This window comes from Penaeus vannamei, chromosome 28 (genome assembly GCF_042767895.1).
Source record: "Penaeus vannamei isolate JL-2024 chromosome 28, ASM4276789v1, whole genome shotgun sequence".
NCBI classification, from domain to species: domain Eukaryota; kingdom Metazoa; phylum Arthropoda; class Malacostraca; order Decapoda; family Penaeidae; genus Penaeus; species Penaeus vannamei.
In genome coordinates, this window is record NC_091576.1 from 16,955,614 (window position 1) to 16,976,871 (window position 21,258).

A 21,258-nucleotide genomic window follows, 5' to 3' on the forward strand; every position below is an offset into this window, starting at 1 on the left:
TTTGTCTTCATTGCTTCTGCAGTAAAGAAACCCTATTCTTATAGGTATGTAAGAGAAATGGCGTTAAGGGATAACTTTTGAAGTCGATAATTTTTGAGACAAAATCGCTTAACTGGCAGCTAAAGGGCAGGATTTGGGTGACTGGCAATTGGACGAGAGAGAGAGAGAAAAAAAAATCCTCCACAGATACCGCTTTGTAGGACCCGTTGTATATCCTAGCTATATTTCTCTATATTTACCAGTTACCAGTTTTATCACTAGGGAGTAGATTTACCTAAGGTTGCGAGTCACTGTAACGACACAATGATAGATGGTGTGTATCCACTAATATGTCTGGAAATTATTAATTCGATTTTTTTATTTTGTTTTCTGTCGTGGATATTCTTATATTGATTTGTTTGCGTTAGACTGTCTCGAGTTCCTTTATGATTCTCTACTGTGGAAATTGTCAAAGGTCGAATATTTTATCTTTTTTTTCTTTTCTTTTCTATCGTGGATATTCTTATATATATATAGCTTTACTGATTGCGTTAAACTACCTCGAATTCCTTTGTTTTTTTTTTTTCTGCTGTGGGCACTCGTATGTAAATGACCTTTACTTTGTCTTAAATCTGGACTGAAAACCACTTCCTACATCTACATCTTCTTACATCGGCTACGTATGTTTGATGCAATACCTCGTGAACAGTTCTTATGTAATCAGACCATAGACAAATAATAATAATAAAACACTCGCCCGAAAGGAAAAAAAACTCATATACATAATCAAACCAATAGGTAAACTTGCTCTCCTTGACCACCTGCCTCTGTGCGAATGAATGCATGTGCGAATTTTGTATCTATGTATGCATAAAAGTCAAGTGCAATACCGCTAGGAGTTCCAAAGCATCTAAAATACAAGGGTCATTTTCAAGTGAAAAGCACTCGTATTCTAATTATTACCGTTGGGGTTGGATGTGTTCCGCAAAGAGGTTTTCATTGTGGGGTAAGTGGAAGGAAGTTCTGTGGGTATTTTTTTTAGGAGGGTATCTAATGGGGTATTCAAGTAACTTGCAAAGGAATTTTATGTATACGCGCTTTCCTTATATTGATTTTGTTTTTTGTTTTTTTCACATAGATCTTTGTTATTTTAAAATGCTGTTACTTTAACAAGATGCGGTACATTCTTAATTTCAGTGCTGTATGAGCCAATGCTGACATTTAAAAATCCGGACATTAATATCGGTAAATGATGATACATGGAAGTGGGGATACATGAGGAAAGTAAAGGAAATTGACTCCATTTTGTTCTGAATAACTTTTATTCTTATTAGAAACTGGCATTCCCGTTGTGCGAATAGATACATCAGTTGTCCGAATAAGATTAATTGTATATATATTTTTACCAAATAGTTTTTAGACCTCCCACCAAGGGCGCATCGAAAAGGGGGGGAGGGGGGGGAAGTGGCAAGAAAACAAATGGCTTCCCCTTTTCCCTCCCTTCCCGTGAAGTGTCATTCCTTGTAAGAATGCAATTGTTTTGATAATCAGATTAGAGATTCGAAGCAGTCAGGCCTCGTCAACTCTCCTCGCTCCTCGGTGTATGTGCGCCATCTCTCGGTCTCGAAGTACCTGCTCCCCTCCTCTTCAGCACCTCCCCCCTCCACTCCCTGCTCCTCTAACCACGCCCGGACCCTTGAAAAAAACAAACAAACAAACATATTCCCACTTCATGCATTTCTGTAAGTTCGTCGCTTTTATTTCTTCTTCCAACTACTACCCTTCTATCCGTGACGCAGCCCCTCCCACCCCACCTTGCCTATCCCTCCATCACTTATACCCTCCCTATCACCTCCCCATCCCTCCACCAGCTACCACTACCCTCCCTATCCTCCCCCCCTAACTACCCAACCAATTACCATCCCGCCACCTTACCTATCCCTCCCCGCCCACCCTTACCCCTCCACCTATTACCCAACTCCCTCCCACCTTATATAACCTACACATGTATCCACAAAAAAACGTGAAATAATTCATCCCACTCAAACAACAAATTAGTATAAACACAAAGATTAGAAATGAAAAAAAAGAGAAACAGCTACAATAACAACTGGAATTGAATCGTAGGATGAAGAGCCAATAAATGGAATTGAATCATCTAATGAAGAAACGTTACGATTCGAATTCCTCTCTTATCTGTAGCTGTGTTGCCAATTTTTTTTTAATATGTATCCACACGTATTTGTACTTATTCAACACCATCGCCAGCTGAAAAAAAGAGTGAATCAACCATGAATTGAAATCATAACATCTGGCCAAGTTAATTCATCGTAAACACGCGATGAATGAAAGATCCTCATCAGCAGAAACGGCAGAGCAGCGGTTCCCAAACTTTTCCAGGCAGGACCGGTGTCAGGATCAGTATCAGTGTCATTACCAGCATTAGTATCCAGATCAGTATCAGTTCCAGTACAACCATCAGTATCTAGACCAGTAGAGGCAGCGGCGGTTGGCGTAGTAGCGGCAGCGCCTTCGCTGGGGCCTTCGCTGGGGCCTTCGGGGGCCGTAGACGACGCGCGGCGGGCTCCTCCCGGGGGTCCTGGTGGCCTGCGTTAGGGCGCCCTGCGGGGGGGGGGGGGGAGTTAAGCGTTTGTACATAAAATTGATAATGCTGGTGACAATGGTAATGATAATATTCAGGATGATAATGGAAGTGATAATATATGTGATGACAATGGTATTAATGATATTAATAATAACACTAGTTATATATGTAATAACAATGGGTATATACAATGAAAATGGTAATATACATACTGAGAATAGTAATAATGGCGTTAGTGATATTCATGACAGTGACAACAATGATGTTCATGAGAAAGATTGATAATGACAATGGTAGTAATTATGTTAATTATAGTAATGATATTGATAATAAAGATGATAGTGACGATGGTAATAGTGTTAATGAGAATAATGACAGTGGAAGTAATGATGATAATGATAATAAAGGTAATTATGATTATAATGTTAAAAGTGTGGTAAATCAGTGATAATGATAATGTCAATGCTAGCATAAGTAGCAACAGCAATGATGATAATAATAACCATTATTATAAGAAGTAGCCAATAAGACCAATTAAAAAGAAAAAAAAAAATCTGTCGACTAGTATACTACAAAATTTAGTTTACGTAAATTACTTTCGTAGTGTATTTATAGTGTATGAATATTCACAAAATTGGAAATATATTGGGAGACTACCCAGGTAATTTTTCTAAAAGATGACTCTCATTAAAGTATATTTTTTACATAAATTCATATTACGCATTTCCCTGTCCTCAGTACGTGTTTTCATAAACCATTTATACCCTCATAAACATACAAGATTACTCGTCTCTCGTCTAATAATTTATATTATAATATTTAAAATAATCGTCAAAGTTAAGTCAAAGATTATTTTTAAGAAGTGCAAAAACACAGAGAGACATTTAGAAGTCCAACTTTTTACGGTTCCGAAAAACAAGGTTGATGATGAATGTCCAAATCTTACCACAAGAGGTTGGTTTGCCGGCGTTCCGCCCATGAAAAAAGGCCGGCATCTGGGAAAAAAAGTTATGCATGAGGGTCTCTCGATTTCCGATTTCTTATTTATTTATCTATCTATTTATTTCATTATTATTCCTTTTTTTGTTGTTAACAACGATTATTGCACTTCACGACTTTCAGACTTGTTTGAAGAAAATGTCAAAGCTTTCTTTTCCTCTTTCTCTTTCCCTAACTCTCCCACTCTCATTCTCTTTCTCGCTCTCCTCCCCCCTTCTCCCTCTCCCTCTCTCTCTCTCTCTCGCTCTCTCCCTCCCTCTCCTCCCCCTTCTCTCTCTTCTCTCTCTCTCTCTCTCCACGCTCATTCTACATCCAGCCCATAAACCTCTAAATCAACCAAGTCCAACACAAAAGCAAATTACCTGATTGTGCGTGAACGACGGCGCAAGCGCACAGCACCACGACCGCGCACGCCAGCCACGCCAGGGAAGACAGTCTCATCGTCGCGACCTGCGAGAGGAAAGGGAGTCAGTCGCTCTCCCTGCACGAAGTCGGAGGCGCGAGACCATGTCGTTCCGGGCAGAAGGAGCGCCCTTCCACAGCCCAGCCAGATAAAAGCATGGCGCGACACGAAGCACTGCGCCGGAAAGCCTTAAGTGCACAGAACATCAGGGTTATAATATTGGCATATTGTGAACCTCCCATTATACAAGGACAAGTGACTCACTTTGAGCTAAAGCGTCTGAAGTCGTTGTCGTTCGTCGGTGTTGACTGACGGCGAGAGCGAAGGAGACTGATGTAGGGGAGGCCTTCAATGCCCTCCTGGCAAGGCCGCCTTAAACCCTGTGACGTCACGACTCCCATAACCCGTATGGTCAACCACGCCCAAGGACAGTCGTTTCATTTGATATGTTCACCTTATTTTGTCATTTGTCTCTTCGCGATTTCTTGAGGAGGGAAAATGGTATTTTGCTCCTACCATTTCTCGGTCTGAGGAAGCTGTGGAAACATGACCTGAAACATGGAATAAAACGAAACGCTACGATGCAATAGCGCTATTTGGCAACACGGTTTGGAGGGCAGTCCTGTTCCCTCCTAAGACTTTTCTCGGCCTTTCAGAAGTTGCTTAACACCTAAGAACATAGGGTGGGACTAAAATATTGGAATTTAAGGAAACAAATATAAAACAAAAATAATAGTACTGGTTCAACAAATCACAATCCTTGTATATCTCTATCAACATAGTAGAAAGGAAAAAAAGGTTACTTTGTTGTCAGACAAAAGGGAAAAAATATATCTTCAATGCAAAAACTATTCATTGTCCTATACACGTATTAATCTGAGTCTTCTTCCTTGCTGGTTAGAGGACACACGGCGTCTGTAGAAAGACCAGGGCGTGGCAGACGAAGGTATCAGGGAACCGTATTCGTGTTGACAAATGTAGAACGGTTTGAATGCGAATGAATATCTTCACAATACAAGAGATGTATTTGACCGGTTTCGAATATATCTTTGTCAGAAGTACATGGCGAAGATAGAATCGAAACCGATCAAATACATCTCTTGCTTTGTGAAGATATTCATTCTCATTCATACCTCTGTACATAGGAAGGCAGCAGTCTCCGAATGTGCAGGAAGACGCCCACTGACCTGCCTCTCGAACCTGTGAAGGGCCTGAGGAATGTTGGGGTGGACGCAATACCACGGATTTAGTGACCTCTGAGAGTTGACTCTGAATCAGTCAATAGATTAAACTTACAGTGGACATGACGTAATTTCTGGGTTAATACCCTGGATGGTCTTGTGACATGAGACTTGAAATGCTCCGTGTCTCATATGGCCTAATTGTTACTTCTCATTTTATATATCTTGATTAGGGATTAGGGGGAGATATTTTAAAGATTTCTGTCACTATTTTCTTAAGCACATGCCATTTTAAATATTACATGGTATTCAAGATGTAAATAGAGGATAAGGAATCCAATTGGATTTCTTTTAATTTTATTTTTATTACAAAGAAACAGCCACCATTGTGCGGATATTTGTACCAGAAATCCAGATGATATTCAATACATCTATATTTTATTTAAATAATTACGTTAGTTTACAACTTAAAACCGTAAATTATTAATAAAGCATCTCACCAGGGGCGCACCGAGGTTAGGGAGCAAGGGCTTACCCCTCCACCCCACCCCACCCCATCCCATCCAAAACTTCCAACCTTGCAAGAAATGAAAAACACCACAATTTTGAAAAATAGATGAATAGATAAAATAGAAGAAAAACAGGATTATAAGTTCTGCCAGGCTGTGCTCGTCACCTCCCTGCGTTCCTACATCCCACCCACGGATTTCTACGTCATAAAAAGCACGAAATAGTAAACAGTCAATCGAAAGTAGTTTTCCCTCCATCTTACCCCACATCTCCTTCCTTCTACCTCCCAACGCACTCTACCGTTCCATCTCTGTCGCTTCCTACTTCTCCCTATATGTGTCTACATCGCGTAAAAGCTTCATACAAACATGGAGGCTTTTGCATGAGAATTGTTAGGCACTGATATGCATAATACAATTTCTTTCCGCATACGGCCGTTAATATCAGCATCTGGATTGATATCGATATCAGGATCAGTACCAGTATGTAGACCAATAGCGGTATCTGGACCAGTATTGAGACCAGTATTAGTATCAATAATATTATCAGTATCTAGACAAGCATCAATATCAATACCATTATCAGTATCAATACCAACATCAGTATCAATATCAATACCAATATCTAGACAAGAATCGGTATCAGTATCACTAGATTAGTATCTGGACCAGTATCAATATCAATATTTAGACCAGTATTAGTATCAATAATATCATCAGTATCTAGACGTATGAAAATCAGTACCAGTATTAATATCAATACCAGTATTGATATCAATACCAGTACCAATCTCAATACCAGTATCAATCTCAATATCAGTATCAAGACTAGTATCAATATCAACACCAGTATTACAATCAATACCAGTACCAATCTCAATACCAGTATCACAATTAACACCAGTATGTCTCAATGCCAGTATCAGTAACTAGACCAGAATCAGTATCTGTAGTAATATTAGTGTCAGCACCAGTGTCAGTGCCAGTATCTGGACCAGTATCGGCAGCGACGGTTGACGTAGAGGAGGCAGCGTCTGCGTCGCGTCCGGGAGACGATTCGCGGCGGCCTCCTCCCGGGGGTCGAGGAGCGGTGCGTCAGGGCGGCCTGGGGGGGAGGGGGCGTTCATGGAAGTGGTAATGGTGGGTAATGGTAATGATTGTGATAGGAATGGTGATGGTAATGATTGTAGATAATGGTGATGGTGATGGTTGTAATAGTAATGATGGTAATGATTGTGATAGGATGACTGTAATGATAATTATGATGGTAATGGTTGCAGTGATAGAGATAATGGTAATGATTGTAATACTAAGGGTAATGGTAATGATTGTAATAGTAGTAATAATGGCAATGATTGTAATGGTAATGAATGGAATAATAATGATAGAAATTATTGGAATAGTAATGACATAGTAATAGAACAGTAATAATGACAAGAAATGCAATAATATTGATGGTGATGATTGTAAGAATAATGATCTGACAAATTGTAATGATGATAAATATGATAAGTATTATGGAAAATTGATATACCAAATCAAATAAAAAGGAAATTTGTGTAGATTCGCGTACTTTGATTTACTCATATAATTAATTTTAGTAGTGTGAATGTTTTTTTTTTAATCACATTCATGAAATCAGTCTTACTCTAAGAAAGGTATTTGAGTATTTCTAAAATAATATTATTCTCAACTAATTTTGCATAAAAATTACATCGGTATTCCCCTGTCCTCAGTATGCATTAATGTATGTCTCAAAAATTTTAAAATTTTGAGCATATTAATTTTATTCAATCTTATTTGCTTTCATGTTTTGGTGCAAGTTCCATTACATTTTATTACCTCATATTAAACAGCATTGAATCTAGAACGAGATTTAAAACTCATGCATGCTGTGAGATTTAAAACTCATGCATGTTGGGTCCTCGTAAAATGGGACTGATGATAAAAATGACAAAATTCTTACCACGAGAGGTCTCTTTGCTGCCGTGCCTCCTGTGTAATAATGTGGTTCCTTGTCTGGAAAAAATGGGTTGTGCTTGAGAAAGTCCTTTATTTCAAGGAAAATTTAACTAGGTAGGTCTCTTTCCATTCAGCCGACTGAAGCCAAAAATGAAATTGACTTTTTCCCTAGTTTTCTGACGTCTGTTAATGGTAATGATATCTCTGTTATTGTAAATCTAAGAATGGAATTTTGGTTTTACTTCTGATAGTTATAACAATAGTGAGTAACTTATACAAATAGTTATCTAGCTACATCGAGCGCACTTTCATTGGCTGAACGTGGCGGTGATTAGCTCTGCCCTATTACTTGATGCCAATAATTTGTGTGATACGTTTACCTCGAAAATGGTTCAGTAATAGCAATGGCAAAAGATTATTGAAAAGAAATAAAGAAAAAAACAACAACCAATATCTGTAATAAGGAAAGCTGATGAGGTGCCAACTAGTATTTTCATCAAGATAGAGTACTCACACCTAGTTATACTTTCCTTGCTTTATATATATTCATTTATTTGTCTATTCAATTTTCACCAGCTATTGTGATCCCAAAGTTGCCTCTCTCTCTCTCACTATCACTGCTACTCACTCTGCTATGCAGTGTGGTCATAGTGTGTATGTGTGTGTAGGTAGGTGTATGTATGTGCTATAGTACAGTGGTAGTGTTCTCATCTAGCAATCTTGCTGATTAAATCCCTTTGCTAACGGACGGTAACCATGGCCGTTCCTTGCACACCAGGAGTTATTTAAAAGCAACTATTAACAGACAGCCTGTCACATAAAACAAGAATGACCAAGGTAACAAATGGAATAAAACTAAAACTAAATTCTCTCTCTCTCTCTCTCTATCTCATATGCATATCATATGTATGTGTAAGTATAAATATATATATGTTTGTGTGTCTTTCTCTCTCATTTTTCATTAGTTCTGTAAAATACTAGAGCAAATTACTTCTTTGTGCGTGAACGACGACGCAAGCGCACAGCACCACGACCGCGCACGCCAGCCACGCCAGGGAAGACAGTCTCATCGTCGCGACCTGCGAGAGGAAAGGGAGTCAGTCGCTCTCCCTGCACGAAGTCGGAGGCGCGAGAGCATGTCGTTCCGGGCAGAAGGAGCGCCCTTCCGAAGCCCAGCCAGACAAAAGCATGGCGCGACACGAAGCACTGCGCCGGAAAGCCTTAAGTGCACAGACCTTCAGGTTAGGAATTTAAGTATATCAACTACTCTCAGTACTCAGTGGTATAATAAGTGAAGATCTACTCACAGATATTCTATACTAAACACCCGGAGCCAGAGCGAGCGACGTGCTTTCCGTCGGTGTTCACTGACGGCGAGAGCGAAGCAGACTGCAGGAAAATCTTCGAGACCCGCTCGGGAGGATCGTCTCAAAGTCAATGACGTCATAATTCACTGTGGAGATGGTCATGGCCGGCCGAGGCTTGCCATGCCACCCGGGCTTAATGCAATATTCCCCCTTTTTGTTTATTTGTTTTCTTTTTTGTTGTGTAGCTCTCCAAGACTATGACTTACAAACGAAAATGTCTTTACAGCAGTATTTACAAAATAATGCCAATAATAACAAAGAGATAGTGCGGATGACTGGCTTCTTTGCAGATTCCGTCCATGCTGAACCTCCGCCTCCAAGAGGGATAGAGAATGCAGCGAGGTCTTGCCAAAAGGGGAAGGGGGAGGGAGGGGGGGGAGGAGGTTGCCGTCCCTCTGCCACCCTCACCCCCGCTAGGATGTGCAAAATCTTTCCTATAGTAGGTATTCGTCAGGGTACGGGGTGGTAAGGCTTGGAAATAGTTCCTGTAGGATGTCTTAGTGCATTCATATCATCCTCATCATGCTTGTGTCTGAATGCACTTACAGGTCGCAAAAAGAGTTAATTAGTATCAAACATCAAATTACGAGACAGAGATTAACAGAGAGAGAGAGGGGGGGGGGAAGAAGGGCGAGGGAGATCTTTCGTCGGTGAAGGGGTTACGATGGAGCTGAGATTGACTGATTGCTGTCCTTACCTTGAAGGAGTTTTCGAGCACTTTAGATGGGGATCTTACAAACACATACACGCAAATGCATATATATATATATATAAATACTTATATAGACATAATGTAGGCATATATATACATATGTATATATATGAATATATATACATACGTACATACGTGTGTCTGTGTGTGCCCGCGCGCACGTGTGTGTGGATGTGTGTGTGAAAGAGAGAGAATGAATGTATTATATGTATATACTATATATATATATATATATATATATATATATATATATATATATATACATATATATTACATATTTAAGCGTGTGTGTGCGCGCGCGCGCGTATGGCTGTATGTATCTTCTTCAGTCCCCGACTCGCGAATCAGTTATGTCCATTCTTCTCTGATTCTTCTATTCCTCTCGTCCTTTTCCTATTCTCCTTTTGCTTTTGCACTCTTCTCTACCTCTATACTATTTCCTCCCTCCTCCTCTCCTTTTCCTCGCTTGTTCTACCTTCTACCGATATCTCTGTTATCTCCTATCGTAATCTACCGCCTTTCGCATTTCTACCTTTTCGGTTTGTGTGCTTCGCTTCTACGTTGATTTTGTACCTTTACGTTTATTCATAAGTATCATACTTGTTTCTATTTGATTCGTTGTATTTTCCTGGGATTTTTACGTTTATTTACACATTTTGTACTTTTGTATACATTTTATTAGCTGTATTTTCCTTGGACTCTTTTCGCTTATTTGCATCTCTTGCATTTTTTTCTGTTTTGCAGTTCGGTTTTACTTGTACTCTAGATTTATTTACACCTTGCGTATTTTTCTTACTAAAATTATAAAAAAAGATCATTATCCAATGCGTTACTATCGTTATTCACAATGTGCGGTGTGAACGTAAGGCGTTGGGCGTTCAGAGGTTCGCCCACCGCTTGCCGCCACATGTCAAGTAGGAGCGAGGGCGAAGAGGCTGCCCACCGCCAGCCACCAGAAGTCAGCGTGAGAGGTTGGAGCGTGGAGCAGGTGAATTGAAGCGGTCTTCACTGAAGGGTTTATTGGGGGAGGTAAGTGTGTGACCCCACGAGAGCCGTGCCCCGGGTGCCGAAGGCGGCGCGGTGGCGAGCAAAGGGGGTGTCACACTAGCACAATTTCCGTGGTTTGACGTTTCCGTGTTTTTTTTCCTCGCTACCGCTTGTTTTTTTGGGTGAATGCGATAAATTCCAGTCAAACGATAATTATCGTTTTCGCTGGCAAGTTTCCGTCGTCTTTTTCGTTCAAATGATAAGCTATAATAGATAATCGTTACAGTAATGTAAAAAAAAAGTATTTATAATATAAAACGATTCAAAAAGACAGTCTAAACTGTAAACAATATTTCAAAATTGGCAAAATTCTCTCTTGTATTTAATAAAAAACAGATACTAGTTTGTAACTAGCTGCTCGCCTGTTTGTTTACATTTGTCCCCGTCAGCTGACTAGATGAGAGTAGCGAGAATACGCCCTTATTTAGCCTTATACATTCGTTGTTTCGCATTAAATTGTCGCCACATAGCCAGAATGACGACCATCATCGCCAGAGCCTGTGCAGGGGTTAAACCTATTTTCTTTGTTTAAAATTTTGGTCGGACTGTTTCCGTGGTTTTTATCGCTAGTGTGACTGCGCGAGCCAAAATGACCACGATTTCCGTGGTGGCATCGGAAAAGTAATGCGGAAATAGTGCTGGTGTGACACGGCCTCCAGACCGTCGTCTGTCTGCCCTGTCTCCGTCTGCTCTTCCGTTGTTCTGCGTCTCCTTGTTCTTTTATGCTGGCTCGGGGAGATGTTTGTCCCAGCCTAGACAAGGCTTGCTCGAGGGGGAGATGCAGGTCACCTTAGGTCAACCAGGCTCGGGTGTGGCAGGTGCGAATCGGCTGCTTCCTCTGGCGGTGCAAACACGAGAGGCTGCGACATGAAGACACAGCTTCCGTTTCGACCACGGACAGATGTGTGGAACCAAGGTCTATATAAGTACAGGTCTCGTCACTTCGGAGTTCTGCGCAGCTTTGGGTGATAAGGCCTATGACGTCACCTGGAAGGAGCTGAGAGCAAGGGGGGCGGGGGGAATTAGAGCATGGTAGGCAGGGACATAGATAATAGAAAATGGTAGTAAATGTGAGCAGATACTTGAGTAATTTCAGATGTCGGCACGTTGAACGATTTGCATATTGGACATGTTTTGCAGGCGATGATTATCAGCGATTGTTTGTAGGCCTATATCATATATTCTACGTGAATTTAGTTTTGTAATTCATATGTTGCAGCTTAGATATGGCATAAAAAAAGACGTAAAATAAATAAAAAAGACATGGCATATGTAAACTCCAAATGTTTTTGGTGAATTTATTATAAAACGAATCATACAACAATAACAATAATAATGATAATAATAATAATAATAATAATAATAATGGCAATACATAAACATACACATAAATGTACATATATAAGCTGCAACCAACCACTAGGCATTGTGACTGCGCGCGCCAGTCAGTCAAGCGAGCGAAAACGGAGAGAGGGAGAGATCCCTACGGCTCTACCTCACATCAAAGAATGACCACGCGATTAGCGTGGAACCCCCAGGCTCTGCTCCAGATGACGTCATGCGCGAGACGGACGAATTTGAGTCCCTTAGTGACGAGACCTGTACTTATATAGACCTTGTGTGGAACGATATCGTTTACATGCGGATAAAAGGGCATCCGCATCGGCTGTGAATATATTTTATAGTTGCTTTTTCTATTCCCTCTATTTTGAGCTTATTTCTTGTCTTTTTTTCTTTCTACATCTTGAGTACTTTAATCTATTTTGTACGATAAAAGAAAGCTACTCATTTGACTATTCTTATTTACTGAATCGCTGCATAATTTTACGTAATCTTTGATGATGATTTTAATATTCCTAATCTTAATTTTCTGAATGATTTACTTCAAACTCTAAAAAGACCTCGAAGTCGATTGAACCGAAATACTAATCATATCTTCCAATCTATGCTAACAAGGGCACAGTCTAATAAAGGTCTTAATAGGAAATGGAATATGACGTTTTATGATGAATGGAAGCGATTCGGTGAAGGCATGAAGATGACGGAAGAATGTGAGGACAAGATGACAGAATTTGATATTGTCAAGTGATAAAATTAATTGATATTCAAAGAAGATGAAGAGCACGTGAACTATTTGCACTGTTAGATTACATATGTTCGCTGATGTTTTGTTATCAATTAATTGAATGATTGATGGAAAAGGGTGATATCGAGACAAATCTTGATTGAAGAATGAGACAAAAAGGAATTGGTAAATGCTTAATTTTAATGAATTTACATTAACCACAGACACGAGTTGAGCTACGTATGTGTGTATGTTGCGTTCGTGTGTGTTTGTGTGTGTGTGTGTGTGTTGCGTGCATGTGTGTCCTTTTGTTGTACGTGAAAGCATAACGGAATGTATTATATGAAATAAGCTTATAGAAAACGAATTTTGAAAGGAGGCTACGGACGTATAAAAAATGCAAATATATTTTGAGGATTCTTCTCGTACCTACGATTTCAATATATTGTAGTTCTATACCCTGGCAACTTTCACTTTCTCATTTTAATTTCCGTAATCAGTCTTATAGTTGCATTTTAGTGATACAGAGTAGTTAGGAAAATAACCAAATGTTGCAGCTGTTAATAGTTCTGTTTTTGATACAATGTAGCTGTTGCAGTTTTGTGGATTACTGAAGATCTAGACATACATAATAACGTAATTAACAAGATAAAGTAATTCAGCGTAAAACGTGCACTAAATCAGCATCTGTAACAGTTAAAGAGTATATCACAAATGGCCAATAAATCCCTCTCACCACCACCACCAACAGTTGAGTGAATTAGACCTAAACAACCCTGTGGACTAACACACCATCAGCTATTAACAAAAAATCACAAATAGGAAGAAATCGCCGTCACCAGTGATCTCAAAAACGCGATCGAACAACCTCTTGGTTTTGGGCGCCAAAATTTGAATACCAGTTCGGCGCCATCTTGGTGTGACCACTTTGCGCACTGGACCTCTGTAACTGCAGTGTTTACCTCCATATAACGTTGCTAAATGACTGCATAATTGGTCGTTACATTGGAACATCTATCTAGTCTCCATACAAATTGAATAGGAATCATTTAGGTTGCGGTGCGTACATTATGGGCGATGCGCAGGTGTTAGGTTAGACAAAATATGCTTCGCTTCCAAAGTTGCCGAAATAAGACATTTTCCCAGCATATTTTTCGATCTTTTCTTCATCATATCCCAGGCCCCTTCCCTAAACATTACCAAAGGTACCAAATCACCCTGCCTATACCATACATGATCATAAAATGTAAAATTCCAACTCTGATCCAAGTCTACTTTACAAACTATAATCCCACTGCAAGGTGGTCACTCCCAAGATGGCCGCCATAATTTTTTGTTGGCTTCAAAAATGAAATAGTAGCTCCTCGATCCACTTTCTTTCTCTATTTCTTATCATTATCTTTTTTTTCGCTTTTTAGATCAGTGTCCGTCACAAAAATGGTGGAGTTGACAGCCTCTTATTCGTAAAACGTTGAATCGGATCAGTGGTAAAAGGACCATCTGGACCACTAGCGACAGCGGCGGTTGATCGGGGGTCCGAAGACGATGTGCGGGCTTGCTTGGCCAGGTGAAACGCTTCTGAATAGGGCGCCCTGGAAGAGGAGGCGGAGTTACTTTTGTAAGGTGGTCTTGGATGCTGCATCTCATCCTCTCCGCTCTCCCGCTCTGACTGCCGTGTTGGAGGATTGTCTCGCATGTCTCACCTCGGTTTTGGATTGTATTACTCGTTTTTATTGACTTTTGTTGTTTTATTTTAGTTTCCCCTTTTTATTGTGTGTTTTCTGTTAACATTTTTACTTATGATTTAACGAGACATTTTTATGACCCTTTTATCTTTAGCTTTTATTCATTTTAGTTTTTTTTAACACTCAGTAAAGTTTTAAGGTCTCGTTTTTACTTAGTTTTCATTTTAAGTTGTAGGGGAAGAATTTTTTACGTACAGTGTTTATTTGTTCTTTTTAGTTATCGCTTTTCTTTTTCTTATGATTTCAATTTTATACATTTAGTTTTATTTTTGTTCTTTTTTATACACAGTTTTAGCTTATTTATTACGAGAATATATTTTGTATAAATGTTTGGCCTCTGACGTCACCGGGGCATTGGAAAAAGAAACAATAAACAGTACGAGTCGAGACGTCAGCGAGTGTGTTTCGCTATCCTCCGAAGCTTCGAACCGGCAGTGTCTCCATATTTATAAAACTGAACACAGAGACGATCACGGAAGATAATAAGTTAAGTACTGAGATCCTGATATTCTTGCATATGAGCTGGACGTGATCTTAAGAACATTTTTATTGAATGATTTGAACATCCTTTTATTTATTTATTTGTTTTTAAATGAACTTGGCTGGTTTGTTTCTCTGTTTTATTTGTAAATTTTAACATTTCAATGTAGGAAGTCTGAGTGATCTCTTAGTTTTAGTTTTTCTGTTTCGGTGTCACCAGACTCGGGTTTTATACTGTCGTTTTTTTTTCTTTTAGGTTTTAACGGGGTTTAAGCCTTCAGCTCTAACGCCAGACATACTGGTTTTGTCTTTGTTTTATGGTAAGGCCTTCAGCCAGGCTCTCCACTCTGGAAGTCTTTTCTTTTAGTGTTTGCATACGACAGTTAGTAATTTTAGGTGCCTTTAGCACATAATCTTTTACTTTTGTATTTTTCTTAGATTACTTTTTAATAAGTATTTTACCATATGGTTAGGCTGAACGTCAGAAAGTGGTATTCACACTGGAACAACCCTATTAATGATTCAGTTTCCCCCCACGCTACCACTTAAGGGGATTGAATTGACAGGGGTTAACCAGGTCTATTTGCGCCTGTATCCCCCGCCAGCATCAAGGGAGGTCAGAATTCAAAAAGTGACATGATGAACTGGGACGGGACCCCTGGGTTAGACGGATCACACTACAACGGGTGGGTTTTGGTGGCTTTTGCGGTGAGATGTTCCAGTGAATGAGTTAACGCTCTTGATTAATCACTTTCTGATGTTGAGACGTCCAGCATTATTTCTTATGTCATGCATGCTTTTAAGTAGTCGTTGGTGAGCCACTTTTACTTTTGGTGTTTGTGTTTTATGTTTTGCTGTTTTTACCTCTCTTACAGGTTTTCAGGTTATTTAGTTTTTACTTTTGGTAGTTTTTAGAGCTTGGCCTTTTTCTTTAAGCTTTTTTTACCTTCTCTCTTTCAGAGTTAGATTCTTTTATTGCTAATCGCCAGCTCGCCTAGTTAGTTTTACTGTGGCTCACTTAGTTTAGGATGTTTTTATTTATTTTCTCTTAACCCTTTATCCCCAGCCAGTTCACTTTTGGTTGTGCAGTGTCTTTGTTTTGTACAGTATTTTTGCTTTGTGCAGTGTCTTTGCTCTGTGCAGCGTCTTTGCTCTGTGCAGCGTCTTTGCTCTGTGCACCGTCTTTGCTTTGTGCAGCGTCTTTGCTTTGTGCAGCGTCTTTGCTTTGTGCGTCTTTGCTTTGTGCAGCAGTTTACGCTTATGAACTCTGGCTTCTTTGTGATCCTGTGGGTTGTCAGTTGTGGGTTGGTTCTGTTTGCCGCCAGCAGTATTTTGTATTTGTACATGAAGAGCTCCAAGTATTTGGTTGCTGCGTTCCTGGCATGCCTAACAGCAGGGAGAGGCAGGAGCGATACCAGAGACTCCAGCAGCGTCAAAACATCCAGATGAGCAGCCAGCCGACATCCCGTGAAGTCTCCCCAACACCACGCCGCATACCAGGTGGTTCTAACCCGGATGTACGCGAGGCTGTCCAGATGATGGTCACAGAAGTAACCATGTTTGACCAGATCATGGAGAAGATCAACTCTCTAGTTGCAGAAGTACGGGAGTACAAGGAGCAGAATGATGCCCGACTACAGCGCAATGAAGAGGCCCTTGAACATCGCATGCAGGAAGGCACTCTACACCAAGAACAGCAAGCAGACAGTAACCTCCATCAGCCACAGGAGAGAGAACTAGACCAGGAGGATCCAGTTCAGCAACTCCATCGCCAGCTGGAGGAACGCAACAGGGAGCTGGAGGAGACCCGCCTTCAACTACTGCGGATGAACGCTGCGCCCGTGCCTGTGGTACATACCCGAGAACAGGAAATTCAGGAGCTCTGCCGCCAGCTGGAGCTGACTGACAGGGAGCTGACTGAGGCCCTCCAACGACTACAGGGGTCAGGTGTTGCACCAGCACCCATGGAATGTGCCCAAGACCGAGAGATTCAAGAGATTTATTGTCAACTTAAGCAGCGGGACCAGGAGCTAGCAGAGGTCCGCCGTCTCGCCCCCTCGGTACAACATACCATGACTAGGTGTCAAGACCACCATCAGCAGCCTCCTGTCATTAATGGAAGCCGCTCTCCTCCTCAGCCTCTTCCTCGGAGCCGCCCCCACACTCCAATACCAGAGCAGCAGCTGTATCCTGAACGTCAACACACGTATGAACCACAAACATCCCTGCTGCAGCAGTTCCGGCCTAGGTCTTCGCCTCAGCGTCCCCAGTCAGCACATCCTTCGTCTCAGTTGTCTGGCACACCATTTTCCTATGTGTTTACGAAGGAAACTGTCCCGCACTTCAAGGGGGATACTTCTGCCTCACAGCCGCTCAAAAAGAACCAAGCAATAGAGAGTTGGATTCGGACAATTGAGAACATTGTGAAGCCAGCCACATCAGAGATGTTCATTCAGGCAGAGCGGGCAAACTGCAGAGGACCAGCTGAGCTAATCATTAATTCCCCTCTCTTCGACAATCACAGAATGGGACACGTTCAAGGCAGCTCTCCGTAGTAAGTTCCGAGGTACCTACACCTCCTCGGACTTCTACAAGGTTCTATACGACATCCGGATGACACCAAGCCAGGCACTAATGGACTTCTTTTTGCAGTTGGAAGGGCACGTCTACCAGGGATACAGGGATCACCGCGAGGCCATTGGTGATCCATCCGAACTAGTGAAGAGGGTCTTCCTTAGTGGCATCCCTGCATGGCTCCAAGACTTCCTCTCTGTTAAAGAAGATGGTAGCCCAACCCAGATAGCCGAAACAGCACAGCACATCTGGAATTCCCGCAATGGCATAAGGCATAATGATACTTCACCAGCTGAGGAAAATCCCTTCCATCCTAATCGCCCTCCACGGGGTGGGGATTTGTATGCTATGCCGGTAATTGCTGAGCGTTCCAGCCCACCTTATCATCAATCACCTGTCAGGGAGAGGTGGTGTGAGCATCATCGGATATGAACTCACGGTACATCTGAGTGCAGAGCCAGGGCTGAGATCCTAGACCCAGTCTCCACGACGACGATGCTACCATTGCAGAGGTCCAGGACATTTGGTGAGAGACTGCCCCTTTGTGAGCGCCAGGGTGACCAAGCTCCAGGAACCGCTTGCAGGTTCGATCCAAGGAGCACCTCACGTGGAGACTTTACCTCTCAGGAAGGGAATGGCAGTGACAGGGCCTACCGGACGGCCAGTTGCGGAACTCAATGTTAGTGGTTCTACAGTCCGTTGCTTTATTGATACAGGATCCGAAGCAACAATTATTAAACCCCAAGCTCTCAAGCGGATTGATCCTCATAACCACCTACGTCGGAGGAAGACTTTCAGTATTCTGCGAGGCGTGTCTGGTCGACCAATCAACACCCTGAGTGAAGTAACCCTTGTTTTCTGCCTAAACTCAGACCTTGAAATGCACCATACAGTCACTGTGTGTGATGTACGATTTCCTGGAGACATACTCCTGGGGATGGACTTTTTGAGAAGAACCACCTTTAGCCTGCCTTCAAGGTCCCAGGATGACAGCGCCTGCCTGACTTTAGAAGGCCAGGAGTTTCATGTGAATTATACTGATGCCCAATCCCTAGAGCTGAGTATAGTGAGAGTGACCACACCAGAAGTTCCAGAGAATGCTGAAGAGAGCTGCTTTTCCCCGTCTCGCTTGTCACCACCTGACATCTCTTCCGCTGTGCACCTTTACCGAACTACAGAGCTTCCACCACACAGTGGGCGTTTCTTGGAGGGTGTAGTGGCAAGGTCTTGTTCTGATGATGGGGATGTTTTGTTTACACCGCAAGTAACAGCTGTGTGCATATCACCGTTTGTGCTGAGTACTGTTTCTAGACGGCGATGCCCTGTGTGGGCAGTCAACAGCACAACAAGGGCAATTCGATTAACACAAGGAACATGTTTGGGGATGGTATCTGCTGTCGAGGCTGTTTTTACGGCAGAAACCTCAGCCTTCGAGACTTCCGACTCCAATGCCTGTAACTCTGCTTGTCCAGATTTGAGTGATGACCAAAAGGAAGATGAGGATTTCCAGTGGGAGGAAGACCAGTTTGACAGAACCTTTGGGATAGAGGATTTTGGTTATGGCAGCACTGCCACTGATGTTGCTGATGATCTTCCGCCATCACAAGCCCTTGCCGCAATCGAAGCTGCTAATATCCCAGATTACCCATTGCCCTTGGAGACTGAATACCAGATGCCTGATCTGGATCACTTAGGAGAAGATCAACGCCAGGAGTTGCTCAGACTTCTGGGTAGTTACAGTACCATTTTTGAGGTAGGTGAGGATGCTGTGGGCCACATCCCAGGCATTCAGCACAGGATTGATACAGGGCAAGCAACACCTGTATGTACCCGCCAGTGGCGTCTCCCGCAAGCAACCCGTCAAACAATACGCAAGCAGTGTGATGCCATGCTCAAAAATGGTGTCAATGAATCTTCAACTTCACCGTGGTTGAGCCCTATTGTCCTGGCGAAGAAGAAAGATGGGTCACTTAGGTTCTGTGTGAATTAGAGGAACTTGAATGCAGTAACAACAGCGGATACGTTCCCTCTGCAAGAATTGATGAGCTTATTGATGAATTAGGCCCATCCGATACGTTCACCACTCTGGATGCAAGGGCAGCATATTGGAGTGTTGAGGTTCATCCTGAAGACCGCCCCAAGACAGCATTTAGCGATGGCTATAGGCTTTTTGAGTTTCGGAGGCTACCCTTTGGCCTCAGTCCTGCACCTACCACTTTCCAGAGAACAATGAATTTCGTCTTGTCATCTGTTCTTGGACACCACACCTTAGCGTACTTGGATGATGTGGTTGTGTACTCCAGGGGCTTCTCACAGCACTTGAAAGATCTAGAAGAAATCCTGCAGCTGCTGGCAGCAGCTGGATTGAAGCTGAACATAGAAAAGTGCAAGTTTGCTGCTGTAGCCGACCCCCACAACCTGCAGCGCGGCATACTTCCCCCAGGTTGGGTCCAGGTCCACAGCCTGTCCTCTCGCCCTCACCATCAGCAGCTTCTCGACGACTCATACCGAGACCTGATTGGTTGACCACGGACACCTAACGGCTCGCCCATTGGACCGCAGGCTCCCCTCGTTCCCGGGTAGCTTACACAGCTCAGACCCACTTAAGCTCCCGCACCCGGGCCGAGTTCAGCACTCACGATCCTCCAGCAGAGCAAGACACAGCAAGCAGCAACAAGGCCTACCCAGGCCTTAGCCGACGGGTGAGCCGCCCCGGCTCTCCCCGGCGATCTCCAGCACACCAGCCATACCTGTGGGCACTCACACCCACACCCAAAAGCTCCTTAAAGAGATGATTGACACCAGTCTATGGCGGATACCAATCCATTGCCATACTGCAACCACAATCAACTTTCTGGGTTTCACCATATCTCCCGAAGGTGTATCACCTCAAGATAAAGTTGCAGCTGTATTAGCAACACCTGCACCGCGAACTGTTAAGGAAGTCCGTCGATTTTTGGGTGCAACAGGCTTCTTTAGGAAGCATATAGAAGGATATGCAACCAGCGCAGCTCCACTTCACCTCCTCTTAAAGAAAGAACAGAGTTGGAAGTGGGAGAAAGACCAGCAACAAGCATTTGAAGAACTGAAAAGGCATCTGGCATCAACTCCAGTTCTGCGGCAGCCAGACTTCACGCAACCCTTTGAGTTACACACAGATGCAAGTAGTATTGCTTTGGGAGCAGCTTTAATCCAACCAGATCACAACAGTGCACTGCATGCTATTGCGTACTATAGTAGGAAACTACGCGACCCTGAAACTCATTATCTAGCCATTGACTGTGAGGCATTAGCAGTTGTAGAGGGCGTTAGGGTCTTTGACTCGTATTTATATGGCCGCAAGTTTTTGATCTACACAGACCATCGTCCCCTTGTATACATCTTTAAACATCGGACAAAATCACCACGGTTGAACAGGTACGCCCATGATCTGTCCTATTACGACTTCGAGATCAGGTATAAAGAGGGGCCCACCAACTACGTCCCTGACTTGCTGTCGCGACAAAGTGCTGCCATAGATGTTCGGGAGCTGTCATCACAAGAACTTGCTCTGGAGCAACGCCAGGATCCTGCACTTCAAGATATCTTATCCTATCTAAGTGATGGCACTGTACCGAAGAAAAAGCCTCC

The 21,258-nt window shown here is 42.4% G+C and overlaps 1 protein-coding gene across 1 annotated transcript; it reads right to left on the reverse strand.

The window, feature by feature from the left end:
- Nucleotides 1-1,957: 1,957 nt before the first annotated feature.
- LOC138867098 (uncharacterized) lies at nucleotides 1,958-4,534 on the reverse strand. The gene is made up of 5 exons (XM_070141546.1): nucleotides 4,503-4,534; nucleotides 4,251-4,345; nucleotides 3,946-4,033; nucleotides 3,531-3,579; nucleotides 1,958-2,601 (listed from the first exon to the last, which is right to left on the reverse strand). Exons 1-5 carry the CDS (start codon nucleotides 4,532-4,534, stop codon nucleotides 2,458-2,460), a joined length of 408 nt encoding a protein of 135 aa, XP_069997647.1. The 3' UTR covers nucleotides 1,958-2,457.
- Nucleotides 4,535-21,258: the final 16,724 nt, after the last annotated feature.

Excerpts from the sequence above, each read along its gene's own strand:
- LOC138867098 (XM_070141546.1), bottom strand. The coding sequence starts at position 4,534 with ATGTTTCCACAGCTTCCTCAGACCGAGAAATG. Across the intron at positions 4,346-4,502 it reads CTTCCTCAGACCGAGAAATG|GAGGGCATTGAAGGCCTCCC; the intron begins GTAGGAGCAAAA and ends CGGCCTTGCCAG. Across the intron at positions 3,580-3,945 it reads CGTCGTTCACGCACAATCAG|ATGCCGGCCTTTTTTCATGG; the intron begins GTAATTTGCTTT and ends TTTTTTTCCCAG.